The sequence below is a fragment of the Trichoderma breve genome, chromosome 6, assembly GCF_028502605.1.
Source record: "Trichoderma breve strain T069 chromosome 6, whole genome shotgun sequence".
Taxonomy (NCBI): domain Eukaryota; kingdom Fungi; phylum Ascomycota; class Sordariomycetes; order Hypocreales; family Hypocreaceae; genus Trichoderma; species Trichoderma breve.
In genome coordinates this window covers 2,716,293-2,729,003 of record NC_079237.1, presented here as the reverse complement: position 1 = coordinate 2,729,003, position 12,711 = coordinate 2,716,293, and the positions used below count along the sequence as shown (strand labels likewise).

General features: G+C 47.8%; 3 protein-coding genes across 3 annotated transcripts; 1 reads left to right on the top strand and 2 right to left on the bottom strand.

Moving 5' to 3' along the window:
* Nucleotides 1-612: 612 nt before the first annotated feature.
* T069G_09749 (p5-type ATPase cation transporter domain-containing protein) lies at nt 613-5,261 on the top strand (the record flags this gene model as incomplete). The annotated part of the gene is made up of 14 exons (XM_056176959.1): nt 613-756; nt 822-948; nt 1,012-1,763; nt 1,853-1,987; nt 2,049-2,115; nt 2,168-2,916; nt 2,971-3,171; nt 3,227-3,380; nt 3,439-3,771; nt 3,827-3,909; nt 3,974-4,108; nt 4,161-4,393; nt 4,449-4,918; nt 4,975-5,261. 14 exons carry the CDS (start codon nt 613-615, stop codon nt 5,259-5,261), a joined length of 3,870 nt encoding a protein of 1,289 aa, XP_056025437.1.
* Nucleotides 5,262-5,625: 364 nt separating this feature from the next.
* T069G_09748 (AAA domain-containing protein) lies at nt 5,626-6,307 on the bottom strand (the record flags this gene model as incomplete). The annotated part of the gene is made up of 3 exons (XM_056176958.1): nt 5,626-5,818; nt 5,905-6,050; nt 6,125-6,307. 3 exons carry the CDS (start codon nt 6,305-6,307, stop codon nt 5,626-5,628), a joined length of 522 nt encoding a protein of 173 aa, XP_056025436.1.
* Nucleotides 6,308-6,755: 448 nt separating this feature from the next.
* On the bottom strand, nt 6,756-11,902 carry T069G_09747 (myosin head (motor domain) domain-containing protein; the record flags this gene model as incomplete). Its single annotated transcript, XM_056176957.1, has 8 exons — nt 6,756-6,904; nt 6,962-7,176; nt 7,242-7,315; nt 7,380-8,366; nt 8,421-11,229; nt 11,289-11,478; nt 11,544-11,679; nt 11,768-11,902. The coding sequence occupies 8 exons, from the start codon at nt 11,900-11,902 to the stop codon at nt 6,756-6,758; spliced, it is 4,695 nt and encodes a 1,564-aa protein (XP_056025435.1).
* Between the last annotated feature and the right edge of the window lie 809 nt (nt 11,903-12,711).

Sequence of the window (12,711 nt, the reverse complement as noted above, 5' to 3'; positions counted from 1 at the left end):
CTTTTTTATTTTTACCAAGTCTTTTGAAAAATAGCAAATAGTCGACGGGATTTATATACCATATCATCGTTATTGTATCAAATCTAACCAGTATTCCTGTGAATATATATTTCAAGGTTATTGATAATTACCTTAATGACCATGATCAATGAATCTATACTTCTTTAAAGTTGCCTCATCTTCCAGCGTTACATAAGTGATTTTTCATCCCTAGAGACGGAGTACACACGTCAAGGCTTATCGCAACTTATCGGGGTGCTAGTAAGCCTAGGCCCATGTCTTCTTAGTACCGGTAGCTGCATCTTAGTAGATTGTCATAATTCTTATCGCGCTCGTTCTGCGCGTGATGCTTCAAGCGAAATCGAACCCTTTATACTTCACGTACCGTTGCGATATCCAAGTCTGTACAACCGGCGCCCGAGAGCGCTGCGCATCGTTGGTGATACCTGGCTTGCTTGCCACCGATATTCTGTCACCGGCAATCCGTATGCCTCTGCAGTATGACTTAGTCAAGAGTGCTGGATAAAGTCGCCCTTCCCGTCATATCTTTTTCCACCAGCCCTTCCCTCGTATCTCCGTCATGAACCGTAGCCTCGAATAGAGACAGTCACAATGGATCACCGTGATACCGCATCAGCACGCCCGGCTGGTGAGCCGGCTGCTGTTCCGGCTCGTCCACGCCCTCCATATTTACGCCCCGACAGCAATCAGAGTAGCTCGGGCATTTTTGACGATGTCGAGATGGCCCACGATGAGGCGAGTGGAAGCTTGAGAAGAAGCCCAGTATCCCTATGACGAATTGCTAACCACTGTCTTTACAGCTCTTCTCTGGCCCCATTGCCGAAAGTCTTCCAAGCAGTGTCTCAGCATTTTCTCATCGTCGAACTCGAGCCGATTCAACGACCAGCTTCGTCTACTACGAAAACGATGAAACGAACGATGACATAGGTGCGGAATACTGGTATACGGTTATACATTATTAGACATTCTTTAAGTACTAAATTCAGCCAGGAGACAACCATGAATTTGCCATATCACCGCTAGACGACGATGATCATTCGGCGGATGACGACTTCCTAGCTTACAACCACGACTATATGCTTCATCGATGTTCCTCGACGCAATCGCGAACCTCTGTACACGCGCATCTTCTTCGCAGAGATAGCAACATTACCACCGCTAGCTCACATCCATTCAATCGCACCAGTCAAAAAGTTTACGTGGAGAGTGAGGATCTGACAATTGCAATTGCTGGATTTCGCACAAGAATCACAGGCTATATAGCGTATATAACCTTGTGTATTCTGACTGGGGGTATTGCCTACCTGGTCTTCAGATGGATGCCCAGGCTGTACATCTCTCTCCTGGGGCAGGCCTGCCCTTTGAGAGACTGTAGCTGGGTTGTGATTGAGAATCAGTGGGGGGAAATGGAAATTCAACAAGTACGAATTCAGGACTACGGCCAGCCCCTTTCCTCTATATTTGGACTCCCAGAAAAATCTTTATCTTATGGTCTAGATGATGAGAATGATCCTGTCGTCGATGACCTTCGATCGCTCAATTACCGTTACATTCGATTTTGTTACCACCCTCTCAAAGATAAATTCGTTCTGTTGAGTGGATGGAAAGATCCCAGTTGGACCGATATGCAAGCTGTGCGGACTGGTCTTGATAGTGACGAAAAATCGACTCGCGAGATTATCTTTGGAAACAATCTTATTGACATAGCGCAAAAATCCGTGGGCCAGCTGCTTGTTGACGAGGTAAATACCCCCAGAGATTTACTGACAGCAATTGCAATGAGATTGTTCTTTCTTTTCCGATTGACATCATAAGCTGACCATTCGATCAGGTGTTACATCCATTCTACATATTCCAGATTGCGAGTATCGTTCTTTGGTCACTGGATTCATATTACTACTACGCAATATGCATTTTTGTCATGTCAGTTGGAAGCATAGCGACGACCCTCATTGAAACCCGGGCAGTAAGTCCTAATTCTTCAGTCAACTAAATTTCACACGAGTATATATATCTGACTTTTGAAGACAATGAAACGACTTCGCGAAATTTCTCGCTTTGAATGCGACGTCCGAGTTCTTCGAAATGGGTTTTGTAAGTAGTAGACTCAGAGTTGTTTGATACGAACTACCGCTAACATTCAAAGGGACATATATATCATCAGGCGATCTTATTCCTGGTGATGTTTACGAATTAAGCGACCCTAACCTGTCTCAGCTTCCCAGCGACAGCTTGTTACTTACAGGTGACTGTATCGTCAATGAGAGCATGCTTACAGGAGAATCTGTTCCTGTTTCGAAGATTCCAGCGACCGACAGTACGCTAGCACAACTCGACCTTACTGCTTCGTCTGTTTCTCCCGAAGTTGCACGCCACTTTCTCTTCTGTGGAACAAAAATCATTCGGGCAAGGCGCCCCCAAGAAGATTTAGGCGGCGATGCAGTTGCTCTGGCGCTCGTTGTCAGAATCGGATTCAGTACTACCAAAGGTGCTCTCGTGCGGTCCATGCTGTTTCCCAAGCCCTCGGGATTCAAGTTTTATCGCGATTCATTTAGGTATATCAGCGTCATGGCTGTTATTGCCGTGCTTGGATTTATTGCCTCTTTCATCAATTTCATCCGGCTGCAGCTGGAGTGGCATCTGATCATTGTTCGTGCCCTTGATCTTATAACCATTGTCGTGCCGCCAGCTCTTCCTGCAACATTAACTATTGGCACCAACTTTGCACTTGCTCGCTTGAAGAAAGCCAAGATCTTCTGCATCAGCCCACAGAGAGTGAACGTTGGCGGAAAGCTCGATATCATGTGCTTCGATAAGACAGGCACTCTAACAGAAGACGGCCTGGATGTCCTTGGAGTTCGAGTTGTTTCAGTGGACGAGCATAAATTTAGCGATGTAATTTCGGAGCCCCATCTCTTTGAGCAACGAGAGACAAGCCTTTCTTTCCAGAGCATCTTGCAAGCCGCTCTCCATGCTATGGCAACTTGCCACTCTCTTCGCTCCGTTGACGGCGAGCTTGTTGGCGACCCCTTGGATCTCAAAATGTTCGAATTTACGGGCTGGTCTTTTGAAGAAGGGAAGCACAATGTTGTAGAAGGTGAAGATGAGGAATACGGCAGCCTTTCGCCTTCGATTGCCTCCCCGCCAGATGTGAGTCTGTGATGGCATATAAATATGAGTATTGCAAGCTAACCGAGGCGTATAGAAATCTATTCAACTAGGCGTTCTTAAGTCGTTTGAATTTGTCTCGCAGCTCCGAAGATCCAGCGTCATCGTGAGACACTTTGGGAAGAAGGATGGTGACATCTTCGTCAAGGGCGCACCAGAAGCTATGCGTGAAATATGTCGACCCAGTAGCAGTGAGTATTAAGTTTCTTGCCAATACCAACACCACAAACTAATGAACATTTCCGTTAGTTCCCAAGGATTATGATGAGTTGCTCTCTTACTATACTCACAAGGGTTATCGTGTCATTGGTTGCGCAACACGACATCTTAACCGTTTGAGTTGGGTTAAGGCGCAAAAGATGACCCGTACTGAAGTTGAGCGAGATCTTGATTTCATCGGCTTCATCATTTTCGAGAACAAGTTGAAGCCAAGCACAGCGGGTGTTTTGAAGGAACTCAAAGATTCCAACATTGCCACAGTGATGGTAACAGGTGATAACATTCTGACGGCTGTCAGTGTTGCCAGAGAGTGCGGGCTTCTTGACCGCCATGCACAATGTTATGTGCCTCGATTTCTCCAAGGTCAGCGACCGCAATTCCTAGCATTCTTTCGTAACATTAGGCTAACCCTAGTTAGGTGACTCTCGGGATCCCACGGCAGAGTTGCAGTGGGAGAGCATCGACAACAGCATCTACTGTCTCGACAGTACAAGTCTGACGGTAAGACCAGACAATACCGTCATTATCATTTGTGTTTTGGTAAAGTTGTGCTAAGTATAAACAGCCGCTTCCAGCGCCACCAGAAGGCGATATCTCGCTTCCTTACGACATTTCCAATATGCAAAACTATTCTCTGGCTGTAAGCGGTGATGTGTTCCGCTGGATAGTCGACTATGCCCCAGCGGACTTGTTATCAAAGGTACGTTCACTCACATTCACGTTGGTTACGAAGTGGTCTAACATCTACCAAGATGCTCGTGAAAGGCAAAGTTTTCGCTAGGATGTCACCAGATGAAAAGCACGAATTGGTCGAGAAGTTACAAAGCATAGATTATTCTTGTGGTTTCTGCGGCGATGGCGCGAATGACTGCGGCGCTCTGAAAGCTGCGGATGTGGGCATTTCGTTGTCGCAGGCAGAGGCTTCGGTTGCCGCACCGTTCACATCGCAGGTGTTCGACATACGATGTGTCCTAGAAGTCATCAGGTAAGCTTAAACACTTTTCCTGCTCTCAATCCAATTCTTATTAACCGGTTGGCAGAGAGGGGCGAGCGGCTCTTGTAACAAGCTTCAGCTGTTTCAAGTACATGAGCCTATACTCGGCAATTCAGTTCACATCAGTCAGCTTTCTCTATACCAAAGGCTCGAATCTGGGAGACTTTCAATTCCTCTTCATCGACCTTCTCCTCATCCTTCCAATCGCTATCTTTATGGGCTGGGCCGGGCCGGCCGAAAGGCTTTGCAGAAAGCGACCAACGGCGGACCTCGTTTCCCGCAAGGTCCTTGTCCCTTTGCTTGGATTGATGGGGGTCAGCATCCTAATTCAAGCCATCACATACGTCACAGTTAGGGAGCAGTCTTGGTACGTGCCGCCGCAGCTGAGCCATGACGAAACTAGCATCAAGAGCTCAGAGAATACTGCACTGTTCTTGGTTTCATGTTTCGAGTATATTTTCTCCGGAGTAATCCTCAATGCAGGACCTCCTTTTAGACACCCCCTGTGGGAGAATTGTGAGTACCATTTATTACCCGCCAAGACTAAACTCAACCAACCTAACTTTTTACAGGGCCATTCATCTCAACCATCATTCTGAGTCTGGTAGTGACTGTATACATGATTGCAGGCCCAGCACCTTGGCTGTATGATTTGATGCAATTGAGCTACATGAGCTTGGACTACAATTTGTTCCTGGTCTTGCTTGGGTTCATGTATTTCGCCCTGGCCTGGGTATACCAAGAGTTCCTCTCACTGCGACTGGCGAGACTCCTGGGTACCATTAACAAATGGGTTACCGGGCGAGCAAAGACAAGGAAGCAATACAAACTGATACAGGAGGAAATGAATGGGAAATGAATGGCGGTGTATTTTAAGCCCACAAGTGTGGATGTTGTCCTGCGCATTATCCACGCATTGATGTATTTTTAATGATGGAAACAATACATAGACTACCTGTAGATGCGCTGCTTCTCGGCCAGCAAGAATCTGCCACAGAGATAATGTTCAAAGACATTCATTTCTGCAAAGGCAGAGAGTAATCAATATGCTATCTTCCAAAAAAGGCGCACGTGGATGAGAGGTCGTAGATGAAGCCATTTGGAGCCCCTATCTGGACTAGATGGAAAGACCTTTTTGGTTCTGGTGATGGCCCTGGGATGAAGACATGAAGCAGCAAGGCCAACGATTTGCGTTAATTCGTAGTAAAGATGTAATGCGTGCTTCAGTCGGCGTGGTCCGTCTTCCACTGCTTGATCCAGGCCTCAATCCTGTCAATGTTGGACTCCATCTCCGTCGAGCTGTTGCTGGTGAGCTCAACCACGATTTCCTCATCAAACGCTTCACGCGCCTCCTGCAGCAGCACCTCCATAATCTCAGAATCTATGTTCTCCTGAAGCTTGGCCTCTGCGTAATTTCTAAATATCTTTTGTCAGCCGGCTGATGTACTGACTGTGAAAGGGAGGGGAAGAAAAATCAAGGAAAAAGAGAGAAAAAATTTTACCTAGCCTCTAGACGATCATAGAGCGTCTTAGAATCAACACGCAGCACCACAACAAGATCGATCCAGCTGCGTGGAAACAGGTCACAGGCATGCCAATCGATTATACAGCCCCCTGCCTTGACATCATCTTCAATCTCATCCAGAAGCTGCATTATTACATTTCACTGAGATTAGCGCTGGTCCGTCTTAGCACCTGTGAGGCTCCCTCTCTTTTGCTTACCTTGTCCTCATCCACAATCCAGCTCTGATACTCGTCGCTCCAGCCCTCATGGCATTCCTTGTCTTTAACCACCTGATTCACCGAGAGATGTCGCAAGCCGGTCCTTTCTGCGAGGATCTCACTGTGCGTTGTCTTGCCCACACCAGGCGTACCGGTAATAATGATATTCGGTGATGAGCGCATTGTTCTGGATGTGGAAATCTCAAATTATTTTTGGCAGCGGATGCAGCTTGAGAAAGTCAATACCAGGCTTGATAGATAAAAAAGGTGTATTTGCATTTGCCCAAAAGCACGGCCAAACTCCACCCTCTTCGCGCACCTTGATTAACCCCTAAAAAATCTTTTTTTTCCCCTACCAGAATCACTGTACTCGTAATTATTTTCATTTGATACTAGCGGACACCGCGCAATTGCCTAAATAGGGAGAACTAAATCCGCTCCGCTCTATACATAAAAAATGCCCAAGTAAATGTTGCGCTGCAGCACAACACAGAAACCTTTTTACAACCCTCGACAGCCCACTCCCTAAATGCGCACACCAGAAAGAACTGTTGGCAGATGCTTCGTCTTATCAAGCCCCACATCTAATATGATGCATCACCCGTCGATATACAACCAAATACGATTCCGCTTACTGCTCCGTCTCAGACTCCTCGACCTCAGCCAGTTGCTGGTGACTGTCGAAGCCGTCGACTGAGCCTGCTTCAAGTTTTTCTTGCTGCGCAATAGCTTGTGCTGAGACTATCTCTGCTAACCGCTTCAGACGAGGGGTTTGTAGCCCTGGATACTCATTAGCCATCTGTTCTCTGCGCAACTCTCGTGCATCTGGGGACTTACATGATGGAGTATATGTTTCGAGAGCTGTAATCACACGGGGCTCTGCAATTTCATATGGACCACTATCTTCCATATCAACCGCCTGAAGAAGCAAGACATCACTCTTCTCCGTCACTCGAGAGGCAACTGCCTTCATAATCTCTCCATTGATGGGCTGCTCGTAGTCGGCAACGAGGTATTGGTTCAGGAGCTTTTGAATCTGGTTTGGTGAGAGCCTAAAATACCATTAGCATTAAAACTTGCGACGACCAAAACCGGTCAGGAAAAAGAGTAAACATACATCCAGCAAATGTCTTGGATAATTTCAATATCGTTCAGTGTCGCCTTCTTGAGTTGAAGTAGTTTGGTTGCTTGCTTAAAGTCCAAAGAGGTTAGCATATTGATTCATCTCATCCCTGTCAAAGGTTTCGTGTCATACCATCAAGTGTTCAAGCTGCAGCGTGCCTTCTGGCATATCATGGCTCTTACACCATTCTTCAATGCGAGTGATATTGTAGTTGATCTGAAGACCTCGCTTCCACGACAGGAAGTTGCGGCGCATGAGCAAATCATTAAAGGCCGTTACGCCAACAAGATGGAGCAGCTCCGTAATGGTTTGAGTAATGATTGAATCTTCCAAGTAATACGCCTTCATGGCCCGGAAAACGCTATTCAGCAAACTGAGGAGGTTGTCCATGCTATACGCCGGCGCAGAATTTGACTGTAATAGTTTGCCCAGGAACCGGTTGCTCTCATTAGTGATGAAACCTGGCAGCGACTGTGATTCTATGATGGCGGGAATAATCATCTTTTGCAGCTTCTTCTTCAGAACCTTCATCCAGGTGTGGTAAATGTTGAACTCGAGACTTTCTAGATCGTGCTTGACAATTTCAAGAAGACGGTCATACTCATAGTTATCCGTCTTTTGTGTCTGGTACCAATCTTCAGCCAGGAAGACAAAGGATAGCATTTCATGGACGTTTGATAGCCAGAATGCGCCAGGGTTAATGGCCTCATCGCCATCGTGCTGCATGACCTCTTGCTGAATCGACTGCATGACATTGGCAAGGAACCGCTCTGACTCCTTTACAAATCCATTGTTCCACATTTCGGACGTCACCAGGTTAATGAGATAGGACGGGAACAGAACTTCCTTATCAGAGGGGGGAGGGTTCGTGTTTGGTGATGGTATCTTCAGGTTGCGGATGAGACCCATAGTAACCTCTTCATTGAGGCCATCTTCATCGGCAAGGAGGCTTTCGAGCTCCATTTCAATGTTATCGACTCCGGGAATGAAGGTTGATCCTGACAGGTTTTGGCGATGAAGAGTGCTTGTGACAGCCATAGATACCGGTCTAGGATTGTAAGTTCCGCTCAGGCGATCCAGCTCACGGGGCTCCGCTCCGGCGCTTCGGCGCTTCGGTTTCTTAGATGAGACGAGATTGATGAGTCCGCTGGCCACGGCTGGCGCATTGCTAACACCATTAGTGATATCGCCATTGAGCGTTCCGGTGCGCTTGGCCAGCTCCAGAGCATCCCGAAGTGCATCCAGTTCCTGTCGAAGGCTCATGTTATCTCTCTCGCGCTCCAAGTTGGTTTCTTTGGTTGTCTCTAGCTCAGAACTGGTTAGGCGAAGTGATTCCCTGAGCTCGCGTTCTTCTTCCTGCATACGCTTGATATTCATAGTCGACTCGTCGAATGCTTGCTGGAGCTTCTTCATTTCGTCTTCCATGGCTTGGAGGCGGGCAACTGCAATACCTGCTTGGTTGGCCTCCGTTTGTAATTCCTTTGTTCTGGCCTCGAGTGCGTTGTGGCGATTCTTCCAGGATTTGAGCTGGCCCTCGTAGCTTTCTACTTGCGAAATTAAATTCTTGTTCTTCTCCTTGACGGATCCTAGGTTTTGGGTCAATTCGACAACTTTGTTCTCCAACTTATACGAAATCTGCTTCAGGTCGCGGGCCTCTTCTCGCATCTTCTTGTACTCTTTGCGAGCGCTCCGTCCACGCCAAAGGCTTTGAATCAAAATCACCTTCTTGCGGTATTGTCTCCAGGTGCGAAGTTGCGTGCGTTGTCTCCATACTCTTTGGATGACAAGCGCAGCATTACCAACTCTTGTCTCCATGATGTTCTTCCTACGAAGGTAGCCCTTGGCGACTGACTCGAACAGAACCAAGTTCTTTCGGATTCGTAGGAACTCCTTGCGCTGCTTGTATCCACGCCAAACTCGCTGAATGGTTGTTGCAGCGCGGATGGTCCTCAACTCCAGAGCCTTCTTTCTTGCTATGTATGCGCGAATAGCTGCCTGGGTCTGGACAATGGACTCGCGAGCCTCCAGATAGCGGCGGCGATAATACTTGGCCCTCAGGTTCTTCTGGATGAGGATAGCACATTCGTTGAGGCGGTTTGTACGTAGATTTTCCAGGAAAGCGAGCATACCGGCGCGGAAAAAGATCTTGGTCAATCCGAGCTGATACTTGTCGAGGCCCTTTCCAGTGCTGGTGCCCAACGCTTTAGTCAAAATAGCATCAGCCATTTGCCGAATTTCAGAGGTTAATTGACTGGAGTGGACAAGCATGTAATATCGCAGAGCAAATTCCTCATAGGTCCAACGAGTCGGGTATCCAGCTGTACTGATACGAACAGTCTCGAGCACACCACAAGCACGAAGCTGACTGAGAACCATTGGTCCTTCAAATTGCCAAGCTTCTTTGGCTTCGTTGGGCTTGATACATCTGATGTAGTGCACATCTGTGTTGTTTATGGTGTTCATCAACTCTATCAAGGATGATCGGAAGATTCCTCCCAGAGTTGGTTTCCTGTTTACGGCCACGCCAATCTTCCTGCCAGCAGCAGGCTTGACAGCATTTGACGAAGCTGATGCGACGTCCTTTTCTCGAACAGCCGATGCAGCATCCAAGACTTGTTTAAGGAATGAGTTGCTCGAGGCGCGCAAGACGGCCATGTGCTCATCCGGCACGGTATCTCGGTTCTTCTCGATGAATCCCTCGGATTCATACGTAACATCAACGGCATAATGGCACACAGTGAAGGCCGACTTGCCAAATCTGGGTTTCTTGAAGAAGGGCTGCTTTTTCTCAGTTGCGAAATTGTGGTGGAGTTTGGTAACAAATTGGTCATCTGATCCCATGGGAAGACGAGACTCTTCGTCCAAGAGAGAGAGAATACCCATCTTGCCTTCAATCAAATCAATACAAGGCTGGTTGTCTGAAAAGTCGATGAAAGTCCAATCGATTTGCTCCCGCAAATACTCCTCCTGTTCAAGCTTGAATACATGCTGGTTGAACTCTTGTTGGAGCTTTTCGTTGGCATAGTTGATACAGAATTGCTCGAATGAGTTCTTGGCAAAATGCTCAAAGCCGTAGATATCTAATACACCGATAAAAGAGGTGACGCGGCTAAGGACTTCTTCTGTCGCAAGACTGAGGTTGATAATCTCAACCAACCAATCGAATAAACTCGAATAAATGAACTTGGCAACGGAATCACGCACAACGATAGCCTGTGCTTGGCTCAAGTTGGATGTAATCTTTTCACCTCGGGTTACGAGCTGCTTCTTTACGATCCACTTAGCAAACTCAGCGGCATCAACGCCAAGTATGCCACAGGCTAGCTCTAGCGACGGCTCATTTGGAGCAAGGACACTGTCGTTTCGTGAAGCAGTGATTTTGACATTGCCCAGGTGAAGCAAACCAGCCAGCAGCTTGAAGATATCAGACTGCTGGGATTCGGACACGCCAATGGTGGACAAGGATTTCTTTGTAGCATCAAATTCAGCCTTGTCGTCCACGCCATCAATGGTTGGGCAGTTTCCCTGGTTCAAATACTCGAACTGCTCAATTGGAAGGATGCTCAGTGCTTCCCGCTCTTCATCCGAGGCACCTGCAACCAGCTGGTAGAAGATGTGGTAGTTTCGCTCCTTGAGGGGCTGGAATACAAGACGTGATCGCTCCAGCAGATAGGTGCGAATCTTGGCACCGATAATGTTTCTCTGGTCGTCAAACATGATTTCAATGTATTTACCGAATCGTGATGAGTTGTCATTTCGGGTAGTCTTGGCGTTACCAAACGCTTCCATGATGGGGTTGGTTGCCAGAATTTGTTCCTCCGTCTCGCTCATCTGCTCGGTTCCTCGCTTGCGAGCACCAGGGTTGTCTGGAGACTCTCTTGTAGCGAAGTAACGCATAATATACTTGGCGCTGACGGTCTTGCCAGCACCGGACTCGCCAGAAACGACGACAGTTTGGTTTTTGCCATCACGGACCATGTCCCTAGAGAAGACCAGCCAGTTAGCATCGGGTTCAATTCGCAAGTAGGGGCCTCGACATACATGAAGGCTTCCTCAGCGATTGCAAACAAGTGGGGTGCTTGGGTTGCGCGCTGCTTCCCCGCGTACACCTGCACCATGCCCGGGACATAGAGAGAGTCGACTCGAGCAAACGGGTTGGTTGCTATCAAGACGATACCACTGTAGGTATAGATTTCCTTTTGTAAATAGCGCAATCGAATCGCCTGTAACACTGTTCGCCTCTCTTGTAAGCAGCGGTCGGGCATTGGGAGGGGAGGGGTTCGAGGGACTACATACCGGCCGGCTCGTTAAGATGCGACAGGTTAGTGAGGTCATCACTGGCTTCCAGGATAGTCGGGTTCATGAGCGGCGGCAGTGAAGGGTCAGAGCCGCCGCTCTGCAAGATTTCTGTTGAGACATCAACGGTCCTAGTCTAGATAGCCAGCTGTTAGCATCTACCCCTCCCTCAGCTACCCAAGGGTATGCTATATTGTATATTGGAAAAAATATATTGTACATACCTCGCCATTTTCGAGCTGGAAGACTAGCTTTGTCTTTGTGCCTTCAACTGTCTTGCTGATGAGCTCCGAGGCTACCCAGCCCTCGGCTGCGTCAGGCTGCCACGCTCTCGTGCCGACATCGTAGGTCGCTGCCATGGAGGAGCTAGGTCAGGCGGGAAACTAGAGCTGGGAAGAGTAAGACAGAAAAGAATAGAAGGCGATTAAAGAAAAAAAACTAGACGGGCTGACAATGAACGAGAGACATTCATGGGCAAGTCGACGCCGAGTCTGTTGTAACGATGAGAATGCAAATGGGTAGAAATGAGTGCCTTCGCAAGAAATGCGGCGGTGAGAGTGTTGTCCACTTCTCTTGAAGATTAGGGGATAACACAAGATGTCGACAGAATGCTAGCAAGGGACAGCACACCTCCAGCACAGTGCCGCAACAACGAGGGTCAGGGGGTTAAATTGGTGCCTCTTCCTATATAGGTAATGCCACTTCAGTGGGCTGGTAGGAGCTCAAGCGGTCACTTGCATGGATTTATCTGGCTAGAGCGTCGACTAGGACGCATCCTGTGGCCAAAGAGCTGTGAGATCCAGCCTCTCCAAACGTTGGTTTATGCCTCTTCGCACTGCCCGCTTGTTAGTTAACAGTTGGTTTACTCGTGCACTTGACGGGGTTTTAGTGTGCTCTGCGTCTAAAACGATTCACGCGTACTACTGACACTACCCACCACTTAGCGCCAAGCACACACAGTATAGTAGAGCTTGTGAGCATTCAAGTGCACCACAGTATTCACCTCCTTCCAGTCTCTCTTGATCAAAGATTATTCTATACATAGGTACTCTATTCATGTTAGCAGGGAATGTTGATAATTTACAGGGTACAAGGGCATCTCCGGCTTGTTGATTAAGGTCCCCTGCGACTCCATCTCTCCCGTCAGGTACAGCTCACGTCCCCAGCC